The 27,084-nt window shown below is 35.3% G+C and overlaps 2 protein-coding genes across 3 annotated transcripts in view; both read right to left on the bottom strand.

Annotated features, from left to right (window-relative positions):
* Positions 1-8,636: 8,636 nt before the first annotated feature.
* On the bottom strand, positions 8,637-14,183 carry LOC113088450 (augurin-B-like). The gene is made up of 4 exons (XM_026255770.1): positions 14,034-14,183; positions 12,843-12,890; positions 12,109-12,275; positions 8,637-9,234 (listed from the first exon to the last, which is right to left on the bottom strand). Exons 1-4 carry the CDS (start codon positions 14,101-14,103, stop codon positions 9,085-9,087), a joined length of 435 nt encoding a protein of 144 aa, XP_026111555.1. The 5' UTR covers positions 14,104-14,183; the 3' UTR covers positions 8,637-9,084.
* Positions 14,184-22,781: 8,598 nt separating this feature from the next.
* LOC113093990 (cytoplasmic protein NCK2-like) overlaps positions 22,782-27,084 on the bottom strand; it is a 40,117-nt gene continuing 35,814 nt past the window's right edge. For both annotated transcript variants that reach the window (XM_026259626.1, XM_026259632.1), the window contains exon 4: positions 22,782-23,944. In XM_026259626.1, the coding sequence (XP_026115411.1) occupies positions 23,750-23,944 (195 nt within the window). In that variant the 3' untranslated portion in view covers positions 22,782-23,749. The remainder of the gene's footprint in view (positions 23,945-27,084) is intronic.

Below are 27,084 nucleotides of genomic sequence, written 5' to 3'. Positions count from 1 at the left end.
TGTTAAATATTTCAGTATTACAATTTGCAAAAAAAAAAAAAAAAGGATTGCACTAATATTTTTATCGAATATTTGTAAAAAATAAATAAATAAATAAATAAATAACTCCGAGCAGGTGTTTCAGCGGGTGTTAATCTTACAGAAATTTCAGTAAACCCCATGTGGCTAACTTCATGACACCATAATCATGTGTTTTGATAACTGAGAAGACACATCCATTATAAAATGTGGAGAACAAATGAAAACTTTCTCTTTCAATTGCTCAGACACGTCATTGGAAATTAACTTCAGCCATAGATTTCTATTGCTCAGGGCTGCATTTCCAGAAACATTCTTAACGCTACATCGTTCATAAGTTACATTATGTTGAACCTTAGCATTAATACATGTTTCCTGAAACGTTCTTACTTAAGTATACCTTCTGTAAGTCATTCGTTCGAAAGGTTAGTCTGGACCACTCTTAGCTATACCTTATCTTTGTTCACAGTTCACTCCGCTAGTGACCAGCACTGTGCAAAAACTTCTTCACATTTCAGTCCATAAGACTGTAATTATGTGACAAAAAAAAGTGCAAAACCAAATAAATATTACAATTCTAAAGTTGTAATATACCCAGTGTTGAATTAGTGTTCGATTTATTAAAGTGTTTTTATGCAAAGAATATCACTAATATCACTATACTGATGGCTGTTAGTTTACCCATTGTAATAAAGGCTACAAAGGCACATCGGTTGGCAAACCATTAGCAGCACATAATTAGGAGTCTATTTAAAGGGAATGAATGTGATGAGGAGTTTGGTCAAATTATGGTAGTGAATAGTTGTCCTAAATCAAAGACATCTGCATCCGCAGAGCCAGTTAGTTTATGTGCACGGTTTCATAATAGTGTCAGAGTGTTAGCTACAATGTCAAAAGATACAATTCTACAAAAAAGTAAATTGTTGGTCCAACTTTGTAGAGATGAACTTGACGGAGCTACCCCCTAAATTTGGATTATTTTATAAATGCAGTGGGGCCCAATAAATTCAATTTCAAATATTTCTAAAGTGTTTCTTTACAATGAACATCAATTTCTGAAATATTTTACCCACTCTATAATGTAGTGAAGGATGTATACTGTATATTCCTGTATATAGTGAACATTGATTCTCGAGCCATCGATATCAACCATTCAGCACCACCGCCATAAACAGCACCTGCTAACGTCATGCGTAAGAAGGTTTACCTTCAAAATCCAAAGGTATAGTTCGGGGAACACACCTAGGAAACTTTAGAGAACGCAGCCCAGATCTTTAGGGAGGCTGTACATATGTATTTGTTTTCCATGGGTTTCCTGGAGGTTGCAGAGTTCAGTGATTACTTTTTTTTTTTTTTTGGATGAGCCATGTGATCCTCCAGCATTTGAGACTCCAAAGTGCACTATGTGTAAATAGTGATATATGCTGTAAATAGCAAAATAAAAAAGTTTAAAAAGTAAGATAGTTAGATGCTATTTGCAATAAATGTAAATAGTGTAAATATTAATAGTTTATTTTATTTTATTTTTTTGTTTGTTTGTTTTAAAAATAGACGTCTCTCTAAAGTGAAATGCAATGGAAATAGGATAAAAATTGTACAGATAAAATCTGATTCAAACTCGCTTGTGTCAAAGTCCAAATCTGTTTAAATTATAACTCTTCACATCATTTCTCTTGTTAATAGATGGATTATTTTTTATTTTATTTGTATTAACTGGACAATGTGGGTAGAGTTATTTTAAAATAGACAAGAATGGCTATTATATTATTTTTTTTAAATCAGTCTCAAGCAATATGGTAAAAAAAAAAGCCCTATTGCTCTTTTTTTCCTTCCTTTTCATTAGTTTTGAGTCAAGCTGATTGAAAGTCAGCTTGATGGAACACACACCACAATTGGCACTATTAAGCAACACAATCTGCTCTGGTACATTAATGCATACACAAAAGTTTTGTTCAGATCAAGCAATCTGTAGATGTGAATAGACAGTAATTGATTCCAGCACTATGCAGAGAACAGCTAGCAATGCCCAATTCTCTACAATGACCATTTTCTGTTGAAGGTTAGCGAAGCCTATATTATGCTAAATACCACAATTACATCACTCTAATAATTAGTAATAATTACTGAATTATTGAGCACATTATCACTTTTAAGATAATGAAACAGGAGATATCTCAATACCCAAGAACACAGACAAGGCTTCCAGCTCATCAGACTACTGGGTGCTGGCAGAAGAATTAAAGGGTGAATTTCTCACCCACAACACCATGACATCTGGGTGCATTTTTACATGCAGAACACATCGGAAGCATTTTGTAGCATAAAATCTTGACACCTCAAAGGGAAATCAATAAAGCCATGCTCAAAATCCAGATCAACTGTTTGTGATGGAGTGATGACTCAAATGTGGCACAAAGGTAAAGAGAAAGATAAATAGAGATAAAAAAATAACACCAAATTAAATGAAAACATAGAAAGATGAATGTTAAACATGGTCACAAGGGTACAGAGTATAGGCCCGTTCACACCAAGAACAATAACTATAAAGATAACTATAAAGATAATGATATTAGCGTCCACACCAGCGAACGATATTGTCTGTGTATTCTAAGCGGACGCGCGTCTGCTGCTTTAAATTCTCAAGCTCATTACAGCAGGATTGATTCTGATTGGATGGCAATGTTTTATCGTTCATCAGAAAAAAAAAATAGTTCTGAAAGTGATTCCAAAGATATCGTTTCTCTGTGACTTTATCGTTATAGTTATAGTGTGGACTCTGCAATTCTTTAATATTGATGTGACGAGTGGGGCGGGGCCGAGAGATGTGGGAACGAGCGAGGCCGGTAGAGTGATTGGGAAATCCGCGACACCTGCGGCCCCACCGCCGGTCTCGAGTCCCATGTAGGAGATGGAAGGATATAAAACTGGAGTGACGATAGTGAAGGACGAGAGAGGACCAGGCCTGGGCAATATTTTATGTTTGCTTTTTATTTGTGCGCATCAGTCGTCCGTGAGGGGCTGATGTGCTGTTTTGTGTTTATTTTGTTATTAAAGTTTCATTTTGATTGTGCGCCGGTTCCCGCCTCCTTCTTCCCGGTGATTATGGAGATTTTATTATTACAATTGAGAATGATTTTTAGAACTATATCTTTATCGTTATCTTTATAGTTATCGTGCTTGGTGTGAACGGGCCTTTAGTCTGGATACAATTATAATGCCTGAGCAGTATTTTTGTTTAAAATATTGTCAAGAATAGGGTTTTCACATGTGTGTTTGATCTTCAGATGCACTGGTATTTGTAGCAGTGTTATATAACAGATCTCAGCACTAAAGACAGAAACCTACAGTATTAGTTTAGAGAGCTGGATATAAATGAAGGATTTTGAAGCAATAACATCAGGATGACAACTAAACCCAGGGCTCTGATCCACTGAAGTTTTATACTTCAAATCTGCTGTTTACAATCACTGTCATCTGCACACTTACACAGACACTTTAAAGCATAATAAATGATCTACCACACAAACACAGTTTTCTGTATGAAAACTATGAAAAACTAAAGCTAAGATGGCACAGATGTGCATGGCTGGCCGTCTGATACCTGATTTATTTGTTTTTATTTTATTTTGTTTGTCTTTGTCTTTGCAACTGCCATCTAGGTTTATGATTGTCTTATTTTGATTAACATAAAACACACTGTGGCTCTACAGCTTGAGCAAGAATGTGGAATACCATGCTCACTCCTTCTTCCAGTCCTGTCCGAGGTGCCGCGGGCCCTGTGTTGGCTTCCCTGGCCTCTTTTGCTTGACTTCAATCACCATGGTTTCAAAGGTGAGTGGGCCTGTCACCAATTAGTTTATCAGCATTCTCTGGAGCTGGCAAAGGCTTGTATTGGTCCGACTGCATTGGAAATCTTTGTAGAACACACTATACATTGGATGCCATATCTCCGTAAAGGTGAGAGTGTATGTCTCCAAAATCTTTGACCGCTGTGTCGTTCATCACAGTCTGTAGGTGACTCTTTGTTAATCAAAATTGCAATGGTTAATGCGAGATTGCTTTAAAATAAGATATTTATTATTTATCTTGTGTTTTTTTGGATGTTAGATTTGGGACTGATATGTGGCTATCCTCTGGTGATCTAAGTCCTTTTGCTGGCCTGACAAATTTATTAACTCTCCATGATTTTCGGGCAGGGACAGAGGTCTAGCCTCAGTTTTTAAAAACAGCTTGTTCCGTCGACCTGAAGAGTTTGAAGACTTCACTAGTTTTGATTTGTAATCCTTCAAATTGGATTATGTGGAGCAAGTGTTGTGTGTACTAGTTTATCGGCCACCCAAATTCAATAGTCTTAATCCATGAATTTTCTGAACTCTTAGAGGATATTTTATTGAAATTGTATACATTTTTAATTTTGGAGGATTTTAATATTCATTTGTGCTGTCCTGCTGACCCCCTGGTGAAACACTTTTTGAATCTTTTAGACTCTTTTGTGTCGTATGCAGAACTAACATTATTAATTAGTTTTCAAGGGCATTTTTGATTAATCATAATACTTCTACCTTTGAAAGTCATCCACTATATCCGGATCCCGAAGCCTGTACTGTGTTCTTTCAACTCTGGTTGTTCAACCATTTTTGATTCTATTGCTCCTTTGAAGGTGAAACATGTAAAAACTTAGATCCCTGGTTTAATGATACGACACATGCTCTCAGAAAAACTTGAAGAAGAGCAGAGTGTAAATGGTGGAAGGACAGGCTCCAGGTGTCTTTTGAAATTTTGAGGGACTCCATGCATTTCTAACAAAATCTAGTTAAGGCACCAAAGGCTAAGTGCTTTTCTGCTATTATTGAAAATAATTGTCATAGACTTAGAGTACTGTTTAATACTATTTTTTTTATTAATCCATCAAATAGCATTGGGCCTGTGATTTCAGTGGAGGCTTGTGAGAATTTTATGAGTCTTTTTGTCTCAAAGATCCAAAATATTAGTTCTTGTAATTCTTGTAGCAAGTGATCCCTCGTCTCCTTCTTGTTACCCTACTGTGTTTTATCATTTAAAAAATCTTCAACTTTCTACCTTGGCTAAAATAGTTGAACAATCGAAGTCATCGGATTCCCTTCTTGTTGTTCCATCAAGACTAATCATACAAACATACAGACTACGCAAATTACAGGTCTATTTCAAAACTGCCTTTTTTTTATCAAAGGTGCTGGTGAAAGCTGCCCTTATTCAACTGCAGTATTTTTTTAATAAGAATTCTTTATTTTAAGTTTTCCAGTCAGGGTTTAGGGAGCATCATAATACATAGTCTGACAGAGTCTTCGCTTTTGAAATTTCTCAATGATGTTTTACTAGCAGTAGACTCTGGTGACACTACAATTTTGGTGTTAATTGACCTTAGTGCAGATTTTGGCACAATAGACTGTGAAGTTCTTATTGCTTGACTTGAATGCCTGATAGGGATATGTGGTACTGTATTGAACTGGTTTAAGTCTTATTTAACCAATAGGAGCTTTTCAGTTACCCTGGGGACATTTTCATCATCATCGGCCTCCCTTACATGTGGTATGCCGCAAGGATCTGTTTTGGGAGCCATATTATTTTCATTGTATATACTGCTACTTGGATATATTTTTAGTGAACATGGTATATTGTTTCATTACTATGCTGATGATATGCAGATTTATGTAACAGTAAAGAAGGAAAGCAACTTTTTAGAACCTCTTCTTGCATGCTTAAAGGACTTGGTTGGGTGTTAATTTTCTGCACCTAAACGAAAGTAATACTGAGACTATTGTTTTTGCACCCTCCAATGCATCTGGGTCTACTCAAATTGATTTAGGCCCTTTATCTATCTATGGTAAATCAATTGTAATAAAAATTAGGTGTAATTTTTGATGATTTCTTGAAAATTGATAAACAGATCAATAGTGTGGTTCGATCAGGCTTTTTTCAACTAGGAACCCCTTTCAAAGATTAAGCTGTTTTCATCCTTTTGTAATTTTGAAAGAGTGATGCATGCTTTTGTTTATTCTCGTCTGAACTACTGTAATTCCTTGCATGTAGGGATTAGTCAGACCACCTTACCATGAGTATGGTATGTCCAGAATGCTGCTGCAAGGTTGTTAACAGGTTCTTGGGAATCGGATCATATCACTCCCATTTTTTTGAAGTGGTTGCTGGTCTGTTAAAGAATTTATTTAAAATTTTACTGTTGTTTTTTAAAATCATTAAATGGCCTTGCACCACCTTATATTTCTGATTTGTTACATATGTACACTCCATCAATATCTCTTAGGTCCTCTGACAAAAACTCTTGATTGTTCCTAAGTCAAGACTGATATTGTGGGGAGACCGTTCTTTTGCAGTATCGGCCCAGAGGCTTTGGAACAGTTTGCCATTTGGAACAGTTTTACACATAAGAACTGCCTCCACTTTGGTGTAATTTAAGTCCCTTTTAAAGACTAATTTGTTCTCCTAGGCTTTTTTTGCAAAATGCTGCTCAGTGACATGGTGGAATTTTGAATGTTGTTTTATGTTGAACATATGCTCTGTGCAGTGTAAGTGATGTGTATATATTGTCTGTTTATCTATGTTTTTTAGAATCTGTACAGCACATTGGTCAACTTGTTGTTTTTAATTGTGCTTAGGAATACAGTACATTTGCTTGCATTGCCTTGATTTCCTGTGCATATTTTCTTCTGAAGCACACATGATAAAGCACTGAAGGACCTAATTACTGTAATAACAGATGTGACAGATAACAGATGAATGGGCGAACATTCAGCAGTATGATTCAAATTTATATTGTCTGCTGTTTATCAGTACTGTAGTTGTATCTGCTCTATCCTCTGGCGTTATAAGGATAAGTGTGGAACGTCAGTGCAGTCACCGCCCGCAAATGGAAATGGAAATGAATCATTCTATTGTTAAAAAAAATTGTAATACATTTCCACTGTTTAATTTTCATGTTTGTAATAAATGGTGAAAATCAAGATGGAAAAAAAGCATTGATTCAGACATAGGTTTGTTTATATTCCTTGACAGAAATAAATATGTGCCTTGATTTTTAAGTAAAAGTACCAAACAGACTTCAACAAATCCAAACAAAGATAACTTTCAAATCCCCTTAATCTTGTCGTTTAGCCTACTCAATTAATATAGTCTGTTCTTGGTTATTCTTCTTGATCATAAAACATTAGAGGACTTTATATTTTGACCAGTGTGCTAGGTGAGTTTACACATGAATTGTGAAGAATCAAAGACATGTAGATACTGTAAACCTACAGTATGTTTAGAGCACTATACAACAGAAATTTTTTATTTTGGTTTGTTTAAACTACAATTTGTGGATGCTGCAATTTATTTATTTTAAAAGTTTTTTCACATGTAAAAAACTCTCAAACAGTCTCTTATGCTCAACATGGATGCGCGTATGATCAAAAATGCATTGTGTGTGTGTAATACTAAATGTTTTTAAATGTTTTATATATATATATATATATATATATATATATATATATATATATATATATATATATATATATATATATATATATATTTGTTGCTTAATATTATTGTGGCATGATATGTTTTTTCCAGTGTTTTTCGAAAAATCATTTGTAACATTATAAATCTACTTACTCTCACTTTTAATCAATTCAATGTATTCTTGATGAACGAAAGTAAGTTCAAATAAATAAATAAATAATATTGACCCCTTCTTCTTCATCTGCTTTAATTTTTAATTTTATTTTTAAACTTCCATGTTTGCATGTTCCAATCAAGATGCCTATTAATGTACTACAGGTGGGGATTATTCAGCCACCCTGTCTGCAGGTATATGCTAGCAGGTGGCCAAAATTAACTGTCAATCTATTGTAAGTGAGTCATTGAATCATTTACCCAACTGATTTGATAACACCGTACAGTTTTGCTAAATAAAAAATCCTATGACACACCACTAGGAAGTGAAATATAGGGGAAAAAAAACTAAGATAGAAATGTACTGTTTTCATAGTTGGAATTGTGGCATTATAAGTTTCACTTTAAATGTATGAAAATCAAGCTAAAATGGAGTTGCCAAGATTTAAGATACAGAAGATGTATATAATTAGCAAGTGCATCGCATTATTTACTTACATGTTATAACAGTTATAACATATTGTGGCAATATAATACACTTTAATACACTTCACCAAAATCTCATGATATAGCCTATGAAGCGCTATATGCATGAGATATTTAACCTGTTAACTGTCACCCCGTTCCGAATACAGGAAGCCTACGTTGACTATACTATATTGCAATCAAATCTAATCTAATCTTGACAGACTATATATCGTTGGAAAGGTCTAAGACTCCCAAATATATATTTTACCAATATTTTTTGGTAAAAAATTATGTAGGAAAAGTAATAGACTAATTTATGACAAGAGTGCACCCTCAGAAATCTACATTACAAGAGGAGTTTTGACCTTTGTTTTAAAAAAAGACTAACTCGTTGCCTTCGCTATCACATTTTAGAAATCATCAGAAGTTATATATCACTTGAAAACATAAAATCTCAAAATTCTTCCTTTAAAACCCATTTTAAAATCAGACATTGCATTACCACATCAAAATCATGTTACAAAATGTTTTCAGTCATGAATTATAAAAATTTAGGTTTGTATCATGCACAATCAAGTCTATCTTCAAAAACATGAGTGACAGTTAAGGGGTTAAAACGTACAAAACTATTTTGGCTACAACTAGGCGACAAATACTAAGACTCTTCTCCACTCTTCAAACACACAAAAAACATCAGCATTATAGACATATTTTTATTCAATGTGCATTCATTCCTCTCTAGGTTTTGCTTTGCTTACCCCTAAAGAAATTGCATAATCACACTCACATAGTAATGTGTGTGTGTGTGTGTGTGTGTGTGTGTATAAACACACATCATCTATGGGGCATACTGTAGGTTCTGTGAATATACATTGACTTAGAGCATTAGAATGATTTACAAGTCAGGCAATAGTCTCCAGGTTTCTGAGTGAATGTTAGGTTCTAGGGCTCTTAATAGTAATCATAATTAACATTAGCCCCGTGTCTGTAGGAACTGGGGTCCTGTTGGCTCATAGGTGCATTCTCATCATGATGATGCTGCCGGCCCTGGTCATTTGATCTGGCCTGGTCCATCCAATAGGAGAGATCAGTCTCCAGTCTCTGGAAATACATAGTGGTGAAATGAGACAATGGATCATGTCAGGAATTCAGTTTCAGTCTCAAAGGGGGAAAAATGGACAGATTTTAATGAAAGAAAATATAAAATTAAAAATAAATAAATAACCCAAATTACAGTGTTAAAGGGGTAGTTCACCCAGGGAAAAAAAATATATATATTCTTTCATCACTTACTTATCAAACCCAAATGAAGAAATGTAAGTACAAACCCAATAAAAAAAAAAAAGTTGGGACACTGTACAAATTGTGAATAAAAACAGAATGTAATGATATAAAGTTTCAAATTTAAATCTTTTATTCAGAATAAAACATAGATGACATATCATACTGTGAGAAACGCAAAAAAATAAGTTGATTTTAAATTTCATGGCATCAACAAATCTAAAAAAGTTGGGACAAGGCCATGTTTACCACTGTGTGGCATCCCCTCTTCTTTTTATAACAGTCTGCAAATGTCTGGTGACTGAGGAGACAAGTTGCTCAAGTTTATGAATAGGAATGGTGTCCCATTCTTGTCTAATACAGGCTTCTAGTTGTTCAACTTTCTTAGGTCTTCTTTGTTGCATCTTCCTCTTAATGATCCGCCAAATGTTTTCTATGGGTGAAAGATCTGGACTGATGGCTCGCCATTTCAGTACCTGGATCCCTCCTCTACGCAGCCATGATGTCGTAATTGATGCAGTATGTGGTCTGACGTTCTCATGTTGGAAAATGCAAAGTCTTCCCTGAAAGAGGCGAAGTCTGGATGGGAGCATATGTTGTTCTAGAACTTGGATATACCTTTCAGCATTGATGGTGCCTTTCCAGATGTGTAAGCTGCCCATGTCACATGCACTCATACAACCCAATACCATCAGAGATGCAGGCTTCTGGACTGAGCGCTGATAACAACTTGGGTTGTCCTTGTCCACTTTAGTTCGGTTGACATTTCATCCCAGCTTTTGAAAAAGAACTTCAAATTTTGATTCATCTGATCACAGAAAAGTTTTCCAATAGCCACAGTCCATTTTAAATGAGCCTTGGCCGAGAGAAAATGCCTGCACTTCTGGAACATATTTAGATATGACTTATTTTTTGACCTATAGAGTTTTACCCGGCAACGGCAAATGTCACGGTAGATTGTGTTCACCGACAATGTTTTCTGGAAGTATTCCTGAGCCCATGTTGTGATATTCATTACAGTAACATTCCTGTATGTGATGTTGTGATCTTCTAAGGCCTGAAGATCACTGGCTTCTAGTATGGTTTTCTGGTCTTGACCTTTACGCACAGAGATTGTTCCAGATTCTCTGAATCTTTCAATGATATTATGCCCTGCAGATGATAACTTCAAACTCTTTCCAATTTTTCTCTGAGAAACTCCTTTCTTATATTGCTCCACTATTTTTCACCGCAACTTTGGGGGAATTGGTGATCCTCTGCCCATCTTGACTTCTGCGAGACACTGCCACTCTGAAAGGCTCTTTTTATACCCAATCATGTTGCCAATTGACCTAATAAGTTGCAAATTGGTCCTCCAGCTGTTCCTTATGTGTACATTTAACTTTTCCAGCCTCTTATTGCTACCTGTCCCAACTTTTTTGGAATTTGTAGCTCTCATGAAATCCAAAATGAGCCAATATTTGGCATGACATTTCAAAACATCTAACTTTCAACATTTCATATGTTATTTATATTGTATTTTTAATAAAATATAAGTATGTTTTTCAAAAATTATCCTTTTGTGTTCAGACCACCAACAGGAATGTTCAGTGCATAAAGCTTTTCACACGGATTTACCTGTTCAGATCAATGTCTAAAAACAGTAGAGATTGAATGAAAATGCTAATTCATGTTCTGACAGTAGGTAGGGTGCATAGAAAAACAGAAATACTCCAGTTACCCCATTCTGACACTTGCCTGTTATGGAGATGAAAGGAACTAAAAGTAATGGCATGTTTTCAAACAGCCATTTAGATTTTAATTGGTGTTCATCAAACAACAACAAATACAAGAGTACAGAGACAAGATATTTATTCAATTCAGCAATTCCGTCTGACAGTTTTATGTTTGCTTCAAATTTCTTTAGAAAGAGGTATAATTTTTCTGAAAAAAAAAAAAAACAGAAACTCCAGGGAAGGTTTGATTTTTTTTAAATTCACAAATTAGCAATAAAAACGTGATTAATACACAAAGATTCTTACATATAGCCCCTTTATATTAATCGCATTTGTGTGCTTTTAAAATAACTATGAACTTATCTTTGATGGAGCTCTGATTTCGAGGGAGAACACATTTTCTCACATTGCTAGTTCTAAAATATTCCACTCTTATTTTTGTAGCAAAATAAGCCATTTGTGAATGGAACTAAATAGTAGTTTTATGTAACAACAGTTGCACTGGGCATGTGAACAAAATACCTCAAATTAAAATGGTTATCACACAGAATTCTGACACCAAACATTCATTCTGGTGTGAACAGGGCTTTTCACTAAAGAAAGTCAAATGCACATACTGTACACACAAGAGCAGCTGTGTCCAGCAGGACACAGGTGTCTGTTGTTCCAGTGTTATAGTATGCATCAATAGTCAGCTTCACTGCACTAATGACATAGTGAAGTGTTCAAAGCACTCTAGCTTTAGCCTTGTCCTCATAATAACTACAGGCCAGGCCTGGCTTCATTTGATTTTGCTGATAACTACTTGACATCCAATGGTTATATAAACATTTAATTCATTCATGCACTTAAAAATAAAATGATAAAGAAGGCTGCATGATAATGCAGTCAGTGTAAGTGCAAATGCACTTTTTGGATGTGTTTTGACAATTTTGCATACAGTAATTGATGCAGTTTGTGTGACCAGTGTTTTACTCACTGCCTCATCATAGCCCATGTACATGAACTGCTGGATCCACTGCTGGACATCAGGACGGCTCCGATCCCATACATTTCTCTTAAACCTGTGAAAATCTGACAGAAACTCTTTAGCCTTTGACTGCGGCACTGCAATCTGTGCTTTGGCTCTGGCTTCCAGCTCCTTTGCTGTGGAAAGAGAACAGAAAATAAAAAAATAGTCCAGAGTCAGATATTACAGTTGATTCCTATGCAATTTAAAACTAGTTTTACTGTTTCAACAGACCAGAAGAGCAGGCCCCAGATCAGTGTTAAAGAGAAATGTGTGTTTTAAGCACAGAGGATGATAACAGCCTAAAGGGACAGAACCGCTGCCCAATTATCTTGCTCTGACGATGACACACAGAGACTGTGACCTGATCTATTGCCCAAAGCTTCCACACCTCCATGTTATAAATATCAGTGATGTTTTTAGTTTATAATCACCCATGTTATTTTCCCTTGAAACACATCAATCTCTGTCAGCTTTGGAGGTCAGAAGCTGATGAGGAGTTCTGGACAAGTGTGAAGAATTTATGGAGGAAAAGATGGAGGGCATCAGGCTATAATTAATGGATTCATAGTAAATGACTAAACTACTGGCATGATTGGTATGATGGGTAATTAGGTGGGATATGGACTGGTAGAAAGAGAGTTATTAACCATGCATCACTAAAATCTTTCAAAAAGATCATATCGAGGCTGACATCATCTCACCATTGCGTTTCATGAGGATCCTCTGTAGTCTACTCCCAGATGCACCACCTAAAACAAGCAAACAAATAAAGTTATCTGTAATATCTATTTCATTTATGGAAATTATAGTTGACTGGAACTTTCTGAATTTTTTTCACAGATTTTCTTCAGCATTATGTACATTATTCTGACAAAGAGATATTTTTAAAAACTGTTGCTTTGTCCGAATAATGTACAGTTTAGAGTCTACAAACTTTGTGGAATAGTCCCGAATCCTCACACACACAAATCCTGCATTCATTTAGCATTACAATTTTTAAATGTTGCCCACAATGAAAAATGTATCTATATCTCCAAGAGTCCAAACATAAGGACACTTGGTGCACATACTGTACAGTCGCATTCTGAGGAAGAAGGACAATTGATTACAATTTTGCCTACAGGGGGCGCTACTAAAAAAAAAACCCATATTATCAAGCACAATGAATAAATGAAAAAAAAAAAAGCTAAATAAAAAAGCTGCCAACAACCAATCAAAACTTAACAGCAATTGCATTATTTTGGGATTTAACAATGGCCACAAATCTTCATTAATATACGTAGAGTGTCTATATGATGCTATACAACTCTATAGCAATCTACATGAGCATAGCTGAAACAATCTCAAATCAGAAACAAACCAAATGTGCTAAATTTGTAATGCAAGCAGTGCTATAGCTACACAAAGATTTGCCACCCAAACAGCTTTTACAGCATCTGTTTTGCTATTATTTAAATATTTATTTGTACATTTTTGCTGTTTTGGTTTCCACACATGCTTTAACCCTAATAATTGCATCTTATCGCCATTTTAATGTTTCTGGATGTGTAGATTATAAATTAGTGGATTTGATGGCATTACATTTCAAATGGTTTTATTATGAACAGTGAAATGTTGGAAATGTAATTTCTATTTTTACTCTATAAATTAAACTAATGATAATGAATAGTAAATTGGATTAAAATACTTTTCTTTCTTTTTTATCAAGCTGAAAACATTAGTCACAGAGTTAAAAGTCTCACATTTTAGAGTTTCAGGCCTTTACGTTTTATGTCACACTTTATAAAATCCTATTTACAAGGCTTGTAAGTTCCCCCATTAACTAATAAAGTGACCTTGAAATGTGGCGTCTGAGAGCCCAAAAATGGTAGCGAAATCTTTAACTGACATACCTGAGGGTGAGCAGAGAGACAGGATACTTATGAGAAGGACAGCTTGAACACAGAGGCTGTGGAGTGACATGCTGTTGTTCTATCAGGGAAAGGGTCTGATCAGCAGGGGTGAGATGAACGATGAGGCACCATCCTGGACCAACAGGCAAACATTCCTACAGGTGACCTGTTAGCGCTTGTGTAGGAATGTGTACAGGAGGCCAACAGAACCCCCCCCCTCCCCCCCAACACACACACACACACACACCTACAAATACCACAGTGCACTGTGTGATGTTTGATGTGTGCTTGGGTTTATGTGGTTTGGTTGTTTGTACCGATGGTTCATGGTCTCATGGTTTTAGTTAAACCCAACTTTGTGATCGAAAATAGTTTTCATCATAAACTTAGTCAATCAACACCTTTATTGCTGCAAGGACGATTATCGTAAGCAGTAAACAGCATCATTTATTAATATCAGGAAAATTCAGAAATCACTGGCTGGTTTCTAAATTGACATTGCCCAGTCACAGGAAACAGATTGTTGAATATGTAATTTATGCTGCAAGTTTAGTAATCCTATTGCTCAGTTTTCTTTCCTGTTTTTCGAGAGGGTATATTTGAAGGCAGAAGCAGCAATAAATAAATAAATAAATAAATAAAAACTTGGGAGGGAGAGAGATGTTTTTCCAGATGTAATAAACATCTTTCTTTTTCTTTCTAACTCAATTTCCTACCGTAGCTTTGAAGTGCCTGCACGCTGTAGGACATCAGTTAATGCTTATGGCTATTTCATAGGGACCCAAACATACAATAATTGTAAGGCAATAGCCATATGATTGTGTATTTATGGATGTGTATTTTATTTTTTATACGTTTGAGTTCTGAAACACACAAACACACAAATAAACGCAGAACTAACTCTCGACAACAGTCAGAACAAGAGTTTTCATGTCACACAATTCACCAGATGTTAGTCATTTAATAAAGTTAGTGGAATTCAGCAGATACCCATTCTTTATCAAATTCTGATGTTTAAGTGAGTTGAATCTGATCTTCCTTAGTGTAAAATATATGAATGAGAGATAAAAGCGCTATCCTTTACTTTGAAGCATCGATTTTTTCCATTTTCAATAATATTTATAAGAATTCATTACTATTACAGTACATGCATTTTTAACATTTCAACATGTATGAATTGACATGATTAAATGAACAGAAGTCAATTACCAAATTATCAATGTATAAATTAACATTACCTTAATATGAGTTTATAAATGCTGTAAAACATTAGCCTAGATTAATATATTCTATAAAAAACGTTGGTCATGATCCCTAAGCCATTAAAGGAATATTTAAACCAAAATAGTTTCAAGAAGAATCAGAAAGATTTGAGAATTTTAGTATTGCATTACTTGTGCACTAATGGATCTTCTGCAGTGAATGGGTGCCATCGGAATTAAAGTTAAATCAGTTTAATTCTTGTGAAAAGTGAAAAGTTGTTTGTTTATAAGAATCAAATTCATAATTAAGCCATGTTAACATTCACTTCTAGCTAAAACATCAGCTTATAACTTATAATAGCATTTCCTCTACTGAAAAAGTCCACCACCTGTTGTACTCTCACATCAAAATCCACAGATATATGGATGGATTTGTTTATTACAAACACATATGATGTTCACTGATAGTCTGTTAAATGATACATTTTCAGCCTTTTTTAAACTATTGTAAATGGATTGAAAAATGTTACCAACAAAATAACATAATATCCAAAACAAGCCAAATAAAGTTCAAAGTAAAAAGAGAATCGCTGAAACATGTGCTTTTATGATATGTGTTTATATTTCTTTGTATTTTCGAAAAGTTTACACGTGATGTTATACTGGAGTGATTTTGTTACAGTCAAACCGTGTTCCTGCATGTACTGTACTTGTCCCGAGGGGGTTGACCCTCATTCAGAGGTCATCTCTGTGCACCTGGACTGCATTCCCACTGATAACAGCACACCTGCGTGCTGCTCAACAATAGTTATATGGCCATCTACCATACCTGTGTGTAGCATACATTTATATTGATATACTGTATATTATTTGTTTTATAGCAAATACAAATCCAGAATGTGCATTTATTTTAAAGAAGAATCAGGAGCAGCAAGTATTTTGTCAATAAAAGAGTTTGTGAGCAAGATACTTTTACTGGATTTTGGATGCCATTACATAAGGGGTTTTATGTAACTTTTAAACAAACAAAAAAAAAAAATACAATGAACTTTTCTCTGGGTATCTTGCCCTGGCTCAAATCAAGTTACGCTAAATAATAAAGAATGTTTGTCTCCTTTTCCAAGAGATGTGCCATAACGAAAGGGCAAATGGTATCCAAAACACAGACTCAAACTCAGTTGGCATTATTCTTCTGGAGCGGGAGGGTCATAACCCAGGCGGCTGGCGGAAGGGAAGTGAGCCCAGAAGGTTCTGGCCAATTCCTCGATCTTGTCATAGCCAGCGTGAGAACGCAGCTCTTCAATCCAGGCAAAAAAGTCTGATGATGTCAGCGCCCAGTTAGGCACACTCCTTTTTTCCCTTGATTCAGCTATAAGTCAAACAGAAAGGCAAAGAGAGGTCAACACGAAAGATTCGAGAACATATATTTATACAGAACATCAATGTTCAATTCTAAATCATATAGTTTAGTATAGGGTACAATGGGGAAAAAGGTAAAAAAAAAAAACTATACTAAATCTATACACTTTCAGCAACAATGGAATAAAAAAGAGATTATATAACTTATATTTTACCCCCCCCCATTCATCATATTTTAGGATATTTTGGAACCCCATTGCACTTGCAGGATACAAATGAACTAATTTATAATGAGAATTTAAAACTCACCTTGGTTTTCCATGGCCTCTTTAAGGAAAATAGAAGCACATTGAATGTTTAATTAATTGAATAAATATTAAAATACACAGATGTAAAGACAGCATAGATGTAACTCTTGTAAGACTAGGAATCAATAAATGCAAATGAGAAGTAATTACTAAGTAATGTGTAAAGCTTGAATAGAATGAGGCACATCTGGTAGGAAAGTGGACAGTAGCTGCATAACTTTCTAAATTACTGCACTGACCTTAATTTAAGGCAAATCATCACCACTTCTGAAGAAAAATCAATCAAGTAATTTTATTCCTAAAACTGAATATTTAAACTAAATGATAACTGCATATAGAGTAGTTAATCTATACAGTGCTCAGAGTTATTCTTAAGGTCTGGATTTAATGCCAAGGATATCACATTATTCATAAGCTTCCATTCATCTGTTATCCTTGTATGTTACTGATTTGTATTCTGTATTCACAGTGGCTGACTGTTAAACTTGTGCATATGCACAAAAAGTAGAGCTGTCTGTTTCTGTAAGCAGTCCCGTGTTTGAGAGGAACAGTTGAGCTATTGTCTGTTCTCAATCTTCTGCCAGTTTTCTTTCAGACGTTTCAGCATGTTTGACAAAGCCAGAATATTTCAGCTAAAAGGTGCCTCAAATCTGGTAGCCTTTAGCTGTTTCTGCCATCTTTGCAATTTTGATCTAGTTCACAAGAGCTATTAGAAGAATCATTGTGTAACAGCTCTTGAGAGCAAAAAATAAATCAATTAAATACATAATAAATTAATTCAGTGACACTTTCTATGAAGCCTTTTTATAATGCATTGTGATGTATGCATAGTGCCTTACAAAAACCATAATGCATTGTTTAAATGCAAAAGGGTTATCAGTAATCTTAAACCAGCTCAAATTGAAATTAATATTACCATAATAGAAAACCCTCGAATATGAACAGCCACTCCTGAGCACTATAAAGATAGTTATATAAGTTATGAGAAAACACTGATATGATAATTACATTATAATGTCTAAAGAATACACATAAAATACATTATAAATGCAGGCTTCATAGAAATTATAACCAAAATATTAGTGCAAACATACAATTGTGAAGATGTATAAAAATTTATAATTATAAAATAAATCAATTAGATTGGGGTCAATTAGAACTTTTAAGAAAATAAAAACTTTAATTCAGCAATAATGCATTAAATTGGTCAAAAGTGACAGTAAAGACTTTCACATTGCTAGAAATGCGTATTTTTTTTATTTTTATAAATGTTATTTTGACCTTTCCGTTTATCAGCGAATGCTGAAAAATTAGTATCATACTTTCCTCAAAAATACTAAGCAGTTTTAATAACATGTACTATTGCAACAACATTGATAACAGTAAGATTATCAGCCCATTACAATTATTTCTGAATGACCAGGTGGCACTGAAGACTGGAGTAATGGCTGATGAAAATTGAGCTATTTTAAATTTTAACATTTCACAGTATTGCTGTTTTACATAAAACTAAAATCACACTGACCCGTACTGTCCAAGAATGCACAGACTGGAGTGATTTCAGAGAAGCCTTTTTCAGGGTTTCAACCTCTCTTTTTTAGAATATAATGCTGTCTATATGTATGTCAGTTTCAAAGAAACATGCCATGTGGAAATAACTCAAACTATTACATTGTAACACATTCCTGGACAGATTTGTGTACATATTTGTTGTAAATGAAGTTTTGTGTTGCACATAAAGTGTCTACTGAAAATTAGATTTTAAATGTACGAAAAAGTAAATACCTTTACTTTAATGTCCCTTTAGGTCACCGAAGCACTAACAGAAAAAAAACTGTGACATGTCTACCTTCTGGAGAGTGTTCTTCACTTGGCTGGATATTGTGAAAGGGTTTTTCTTTACCATGGAGAGGATTCTCCGATCATCCACCACTGCTGTCCTCCGTAGACGTCCAGGCCTTTTTATGTTGCTGAGCTCACTAGTGCATTCTTTTCTCTTTTCTCTTGTTTCTTCTTTCTTGTTTTTTTTCTTTTCTTAGAATGTATCAAACTGTGGATTTGGCCACTCCTAATGTTCCTGCCATCTCTCTGATGGGTTTATTTTGTTTTGGAGGCCTAACAATCGTCTGTTTCGCATAATTTGACCTCATGATGTGGCTTTACAACAGCTTCCAAATGCAAATGGTACACTTATAATCAACTTCAGAACTTTTACCAGATATATAACAGTCATTACATTAGAATACCTTAGAATTACAACCGGTCATAGCATAGTTTAATACGGCAAAAAACTTTAGCGCCCTCTAGTGAGCAGTACATGCAAGCACCAAAAACTTTATTGGAGGCTATATATATATAAACACACATACTTTATACTTTATCTGTATACTTTATTCCACATTATACTGATATACTGATTCCACATTACAAGTCATATTTCATTATAAATATTTTTTTTTTTTAAATAATCCAATAGATAAAGCAAATCTGCACATTGTTATGGATAATACAGTTTTGTGGGTACAGGAAACATCACCTTTTCCAAATAAACATGCTTCCTATTATTGCTGAAATTGAACAGTACTTTGCCAACTGTTTAACCCTTATTGTCGATAGCCTCCCAATGCAAAGTCCACAGATCACCAGCCTGTGTACATGACCTAGATTACCAAACACCGGCACAATAAGCTGGCATTTGTACCTAAGGTTCTCAGTGGTTGACATTAATGACTGATATGTTAAAGTCTTAGAGCAGTAAGAGTCCTCCATAAACAATTCAAATGCACATGACACCTCAAATAGTGTAACTGTTTTGCCTTTCTGAGAGATGTAAACGATATCTGGTATATTAGCAATTCCTAGAAAAGTGTTTGCAGGTGACTTGAACCATTCAGACTGTACAGTAGTGTGTTTAAAGATCTGCTCATCAGCCACGCAGGGAATCTGAGCAGCAATGAGGTCCACAAGTCAGTCATGTCTGGCAGTATATAGTCCTTTAAATGATGAACAGCTGTTCATGATGTAGGCTACTTACACCAGATGTTGAGGAGGATCATGCAGCAGGCAGAGGGGGGAATGGGTGGAGGGAAACAGTCATAGGTTGTATTTTGTAGGAAGAACCTGTAGATGTGCTTTTACAAGGAAAGTTATGATCTCCTCACTGATGGTAGCATTGCTGTAAACGGTGTGTGATACAGAGTGGTCTGCGCAGGGCAGTTCTGCCAACTTTCCCTGGAGTTTTAGATTTGACCAGTACTCCATATTTTGGGCTCTTTGAATAGACAGGAGAGTCTGCCTTGATGTTCTAGGCTGGAGCGGGTGGACAGTGTTGTTATGGTGCAGCCTGGCTTCCACGATGACAGATGTGTCCTCTACGACTGCATCAGAGACCTCTACAGGTTGGTAGTGGGAGGTCAGTACCTTTCCTCCAGCTTAGGTTGTTTAAGTCTGGCCAGTCTGATGACACACCAAATCCCTGTGCCCGTCCTAGCTTTCCATTGGTCTTTCTTTTTAAACCCAAGAAGCTGTCTTCCCCACAGCATGCGTGTGGCACCTTCCATCTTTTAAAATCCAGCAGCAAGGATGCTCTGGACATTCGCCCCACACTGACATCACAGTTTAGCATGTTGATAAGGTGAGACTGTCTTGTGGCTATGTACTCCCACATGCAATTTGGAACTCCAAGCACCCCCCTCCTGTCTATTCTGGAAGATAAAACATCTTGTAGAATGTTTGTTGAGTCAAAGCTATTTCCTAGCCACGTTTACGGTTCTGTTGTCCATTTCACGCAATACTTTTTATGGGAGATGGACATTTGCAAAAAGATGTTGAATTTTAGAATAAGCTATGTCTCTTATTGCTAGCACTTTTAGAGTAACAGAAACAGGTCATGCGTCAATGAGTTCCAGTCTGGTCATAAACTGATGTGCCATGTCAGTCACTTGCAGAATCCATTCTCCAGCAATGTTAAACTTGTGAGCCAGGTATAGTAGTTGTAGGTCTGATGTCTAGTGCACTCACTGAGTTGCTGGTCTAAGATGGTAAAAGAGGGGGGTTGGCCGGCCCTTGATCTATACCAATGGTTGCCACCGCTCCTCCTCTCATAGAAAACTGCACATTTACTGTGCTTTTCTAGGCCAGACCAGGTCAGGAATCTGGCAATGCATGACAACATGTTTTTAATCACACCTTCATCTCAGTATGCGAAGGCCACATCATCAGTATAACCCTGGACTGGGTTCGGTGACAGGATGTGGGGCAGGGCACGTGTACAGAGCCATTTTAGCCATTGATTTATTGCAATGATAAAGTTTACAGCACTCCATGGACAGCGAGTTTTGATTCCTACTTCAAGTGGTGTTGGTCTTTTCCACAGATCACTTGCATGTAGGAGTCACTATATACATCTTTTATTATGTCTACACACATCTTAGGGAACTGTATCTCAATGCATTAATCATGACTCTATGAGGTAATGTGCCAAAGGCATCTCTGAAATCTAGGAAGACAATGTATAACTTAGCAGATTTGTGCTTAAAATCGTCAATCGCAGTTTTTAAGCAAAAAAACATGCTCATTCATGCCTTGTCGCTCAATGTAAGCTTTTTGTTTGTTAGACAAAATTCCAGCATCAACCAGCCAAAAATGTATTACTGAAAGCAGGCACTTCATAAAGACTTTGTATAAAGATGGCAATAGTGAGATGTCCCTCCATGTTGAGGGGTCTTCTGGTATTATCTTTCTTCAGTATTCTTTGAATGAGTGCTCCCTTCCATGAACTAGGGCCTTTACCTTAAATCAAACAGCTGTTAAATATGCTTTTCAATAGCAAGAACACACACACACACACACACACACACACACACACACGCACGCACACACACACGCACGCACGCACGCACGCACGCACAGTGTTGGGAAGGTTACTTTGGAAATGTAATAGGTTACAGATTACAAAAAGTTAATCTATTTAAACCTGAATCTTGTTCAGGTTTAATGTTATAATAACTCTTTTGTTTACTTTATTAAAGTAATGTAACTGATCACGTTTGATTACTTTTTCAAATGTTTTCAACTGTTAACCATATTCATACAGGATTAACCTTAGTATACTCAAAACTAATTACTGTCGGACTTTCAAAATTCTCCATCACTTGAATTATGATTATAAAAACCTCATTTTAAAGCACAGTCACCACAAAATAAGATTTTAAAACCTCTTTTAAATTTGAGATCGGTGTGAGGTTAAAAGATACACATTTAAAAACATAAGAAATAGTTTAATAAATATATTTTTGAAATCAAATATTTGCATAGTTATGACAGGAAAAACTCTATTCTAATCAGTGCAGCATTCAATTGTTTTCTTTTTCTTTCTTTTTTTTAGCAAGAACGCATTTATTATTAATAACTACTAATGATTTTGTATTTAATCAATTATAAGTGATGTACAATTGTCCATGAATCATGGAAGTGAAAAAATTATATTTGGGTGTGCATTTTTATAGAAACATTTTCTTTTACTGATCAAATGAGCCAAAAGCAAATTCAGGAAGATAAATTTTTCAGTGTTACAAGAGGATGTGGTGCTGGTCCTTCACTTAAGTCACTGTAAAATATTATGAACTCAGCACATTGTTTTTTCTAAAGGATTATATGACTATGAAGACTGAATTGATGGCTATTGGCTGCTGAAAATGTAGCTTTGCAACCACTTAAATAAATTACATTTGACAATATTTTCATTATAATGTTTTTTACCGGGGTTTTTTTTTTTTAATCAAGTAAATGCAGCGTCGGTGGGCATAAAGAGACTTCAACCCCCCATTTTTAAACTGTAAATTACCCAGAAACAATAAAAAAAGCACACAACTTTGCCATTATATTCTTGCAAAATGTTTAATCAAACAAGAGTATTTCAACTTTTTGCACAGCTATTATAGATGTGGAGCTCACTACACTGTCCCCACCGCTTTTTTTTCTCACATTAAATAAACATGGTTTTAAATAACAATGCTCAGTAACATTCATTTGTACCATACTTTTATAAAAGCTCAGAAACCAAAAGCTGATTGGACTCATTTGCAAAGAGACCAAACCATTATTTTCAAATGGTACCCTTTAGTAAAGTAACTTGAACAGTGTTTTGCTGTAATATGGAAGTCTATGGCAACACTTTAATGCTGATACAGATGTGTCAGTCTGAACGAGGTGGATATAGTTCTCTTATATATCTAATATATATATATTAGACGAGCAGTGCTTGAATGTGAAGGTGGCACATTTGGTTAAGCATATACAAAACATTCATCTTATAAGACCCTCCTGTTAGCATTTCTCAGTTCATCCAGCAGGGGGCGACAAGTACCTGTCACAACTCTCTCTTTGGCAACTCCTATGTACTGTATATACAGTTTCCTTTAATTCCACTGCGTCTGTATTTGTGCACTTGCCCCGTGACAACTTTATAAGTCGAAATCTGTATCAGGTGAAGGCTGCATCTGTTGGATTTCTTGTATTTTGATGTCGGCTAAGTGTGAACAGAAAATAAGGTCAAGGCCATGGGCAAAGTGCTTCAATTATCACTTGGAAAAGGCGATATTCATTAAAGTGAACCACTCCAGGGGAAAAGATGAGCTAAAGCAACAGGATTAGAAATAACACACTGGCAGAAACAACATAATGTTAAATCCTGTGATTTTCCTGTGGGTTGGTATTCAGTAAGTCCCTTGTTTTCTGATGAGAAATGATGGGTAATTAGGAGTTGCAGATCACTTGGCTCAGTATGAGGTCAGATCTGGTCTGGTCCAGAAAGGCCTGTTTGTAAGGCTCATTTGTGTGTGGAAGGTCACTGGAGGGGTTTGATAAGGTAAAGCTTCTCTCCATGTTCACTTGTAAAGATGGGAGCTTTTTTGTAGTGCTCTAACAGTTCATCCATAGTATTGAAGCGGCGTTGACCGATGCAGTAAACTCCATTCGACAGCTGCACTTTAAAGTGTTTGTTCTTCCCGACTGCTTTCAGAGACACTGAGAAATCACTCGGCTGGAGAGAAGGAGAGAAAAAGAAACAGAATGTTAGTTTAGTGAACTTCAGCCTACAGGTGGCGCAATAAGCCATAGATTCCTTTTCAGCTCCCCAGCATTGCACATTTCTGGTGTTTTCCTTATTTAACAAAGCTGAATAAACTCATCTGCTGATAGTCCTGAGCTGGGTGTATACAATAGAGAAAACATCCCAAATATGCAGTAACAGAACTGCTCTAGATTGAAAAGCATGTTTATTTCAATGACATGTACAGGTGCATATAAAAGAATAATAATATCTTTAAAAAAAATCACTTTTTGGTAACTTATTTCAAAAAGTGAAACTTTCATATATTCTAGATTCATTGCATGTAAAGTAAAACATATCAGTTTTTTTTTTTTTTTTTTAATGTATTTTTATGATTAGAGCTTACAGCTCATGAAAGTCAAAAATCCAGTATCTCAAAATATATTTCCTAAGATCAATCAAAAAAAGAAAAAGAAAAAAAAAAGAAAAGGGATTTGCAAAACAGAAAAGTTCAAGTTCTTTAATGTATGTTAATTTATGGACTCAATACTTGGTTGTGGCTTCTTTAGCACAAATGACAGCTTCAGTGAGGTGTGTTATGGAAGCGATCAGCCTGTGGCACTGCTGAGGCACTATTGAGCATTCAGCTCGTCTGTATTGTTGGATCGACTTCATATGGGGTTCAGGTCAGATATGTTGGCTGGCCAATCAAGCACAGTAATATTATGGTCAGTAAACCTTTTGGAATTAGTTTTGGCACTGTGCTAAATTCCTGCTGGAAAAGGAAATCTGCATCTCCATAAACCTTGTCAGCAGATGGAAGCATAAAGTGCTCCAAAATCTCCTGGTAGATATCTGCATTGACTTTTGACTTGATAAAACACAATGGACCAAAACCAGCAGACGTCACGGTACGGTAAATCATCTCTGACTTCAGAAACTTCACACTGGACTTCAAGCACATTGTTTTCTCTCCAGTCTTCCTCCAGACTCCAGACCTTGAATTCCAAATATAATGCAAAATTTACTTTTATCTGAAAAGAGGACTTTGACAGTTATTTTTTCCTTAGCACAGGTAAGATCCTTTCTGTTTCAGAAGTGGCTTGGGAGCCCTTTTCCTGAAGACTTCTGACTTCTGAGAATGAGAATGAACTCTTGATGAACTCTTGATGCACTGACTCCAGCTTCAGTCCACTCCTTGTGAAGCTCTCTCAAGTGTTTGAATCAGCTTTACTTGACAGTCTCAATCTTGCGGTCATCTCTGTTGCTTGAGCACCTTTTACTACCAAATTTCTTCCTTCCAGTCAACTTTGCATTTAATATGCTTTGATACAGCACTGAACAGCCACCCCTTTGAGTAATGACCTTCTATGACTTACCCTCTTTGTGGAGGGTGTCAATGATTGTCTTCTGGACCATTGCCATGTCAGCAGTCTTTCCCATTATTGTGGTTTCAAAGAACAAGAGACAGTCTTTTAATGATACTCAGATGTAAACATTCCAATATTTCGAGATACTGGATTTTTGGCTTTCATGAGCTGTAAGCTCTAATCATCAAAATTAAAATGTTTTAAATATTTTACTTTACATGTAATGAATCTAGAATGAATGAAATTTTTACTTTTTTGAAATGTAACAAAAAAAAAGGACTTTTTCAAGATATACATTTTTAGATGCGCTTGTATGTCCACGATAAAGAAATGTAGCTCTAAATTTATCAAGCTTTTAAAAATGTACTACTTGTTTCATATGGTTTTAAAAAATAAAATCTTACAGAAAAGTAAAAATTTAATGGGTCTAAAATGTCATGGAACAGTAATAAAAAAAGTTTCCTTATACATTAAATATATAGAAATATATCCATCACTATCATTTATTATCAATTGTTTATGTTTTTTGGTCACACCACAATACATTTTACAACCTAAACTTACCAAAGTACCTTATATTTTAAGAAAGTTGTCCAGAAAAAAGGTGTTATGATATCTAATGTCTAATAAATAACATGCAAATAAAACAATTAGAATAAATTACTGAAATTTTTCTGTAAAACACTATTAACTGTTAAGTGACCTCTAATTTAGAATAAAATAAATAGGGGAATAACTTTATTGCATTAGATATGTCACATTGCTTATACATGATTGGACCAATTTCAGTGTAAGCTTTCTAACCCAGAGCATAACCTGTCCCGGGGCAGACTATTAGTTTCTGGCGAATGGCAAAAAACACCAGTATAAGCTGAGTGACTTACATAGTGCCTAAAACCCAAGCATGGTGAATGATCAGTGTTATTTTAGTATTACTTACATACTACTGTAGTTCTTATTGACATTTTGAATGAGTTTTATATATATATATCTATATATCTATATATATATATATATTAGGGGTGCTCCGATCACGATCGGCCGATCGTTATGCGCTTCTCATCAGTAAAGCCGGTTTTCTAATCAGCAGTTAATTCCATCAGGTGCGTGATTTCACATAGAGCAGCTGTTACTACACAGAGCCGTTGTTAATAGAGAAGATGCGCAAATCACGTTAATTTTCAGCGTATTTCGGTGCATCTTCTCAGTTAACAACGGCTCTGTGTAGTAACAGCTGCTCTATGTGAAATCACGCACCTGATGGAATTAACCGCTGATTAGAAAACCGGCTTTACTGACGAGATGCGCATTAACGATCGGCCGATCGTGATCGGAGCACCCCTAATATATATATATATATATATATATATATATATATATATATATATATATATTTTTTTTTTTTTTTTATTATTATTATTATTATTTTTTTTTTTTTTCGGGATTTATTTTAATAGAATAGTTACATTTATAGTAATTTTTTTTTTCATTGTAGTTTTTAAGAATATTCTGAATGAGCGTTTATTTTTATACTTTCAGTTTTCATCGTAGAATTGTTATATTTAAAGTCATTTTGTTATATGCTTTTCACCATTTTTTTATTTAATTTATGTTTATTTCAGTTTTTGTTTTCATTTTATTTCCAGTTCATAATGTTTTAACTGTTTTATTTACCCATAATAACCCTGCAAATGGCACCATGGACACAGCACTCAAGTGACTTTTCACAGCTATTGAAAGCAGTTCTCTGGTCACTGCATT

The sequence above is a fragment of the Carassius auratus genome, chromosome 6 (assembly GCF_003368295.1).
Source record: "Carassius auratus strain Wakin chromosome 6, ASM336829v1, whole genome shotgun sequence".
Classification (NCBI taxonomy): Eukaryota; Metazoa; Chordata; class Actinopteri; order Cypriniformes; family Cyprinidae; genus Carassius; species Carassius auratus.
The sequence above is the reverse complement of the archived record's forward strand: the minus strand, read 5'-3'. Positions and strand labels throughout refer to the sequence as shown.

Coding starts and splice junctions, on each gene's coding strand:
- LOC113088450 (XM_026255770.1), bottom strand. CDS start 14,103: ATGTCACTCCACAGCCTCTGTGTTCAAGCTGTCCTTCTCATAAGTATC. Junction 12,276..12,842: donor GATCCTCATGAAACGCAATG/GTGAGATGATGT, acceptor CTCTTTCCACAG/CAAAGGAGCTGGAAGCCAGA. Junction 9,235..12,108: donor ACATGGGCTATGATGAGGCA/GTGAGTAAAACA, acceptor ATGTATTTCCAG/AGACTGGAGACTGATCTCTC.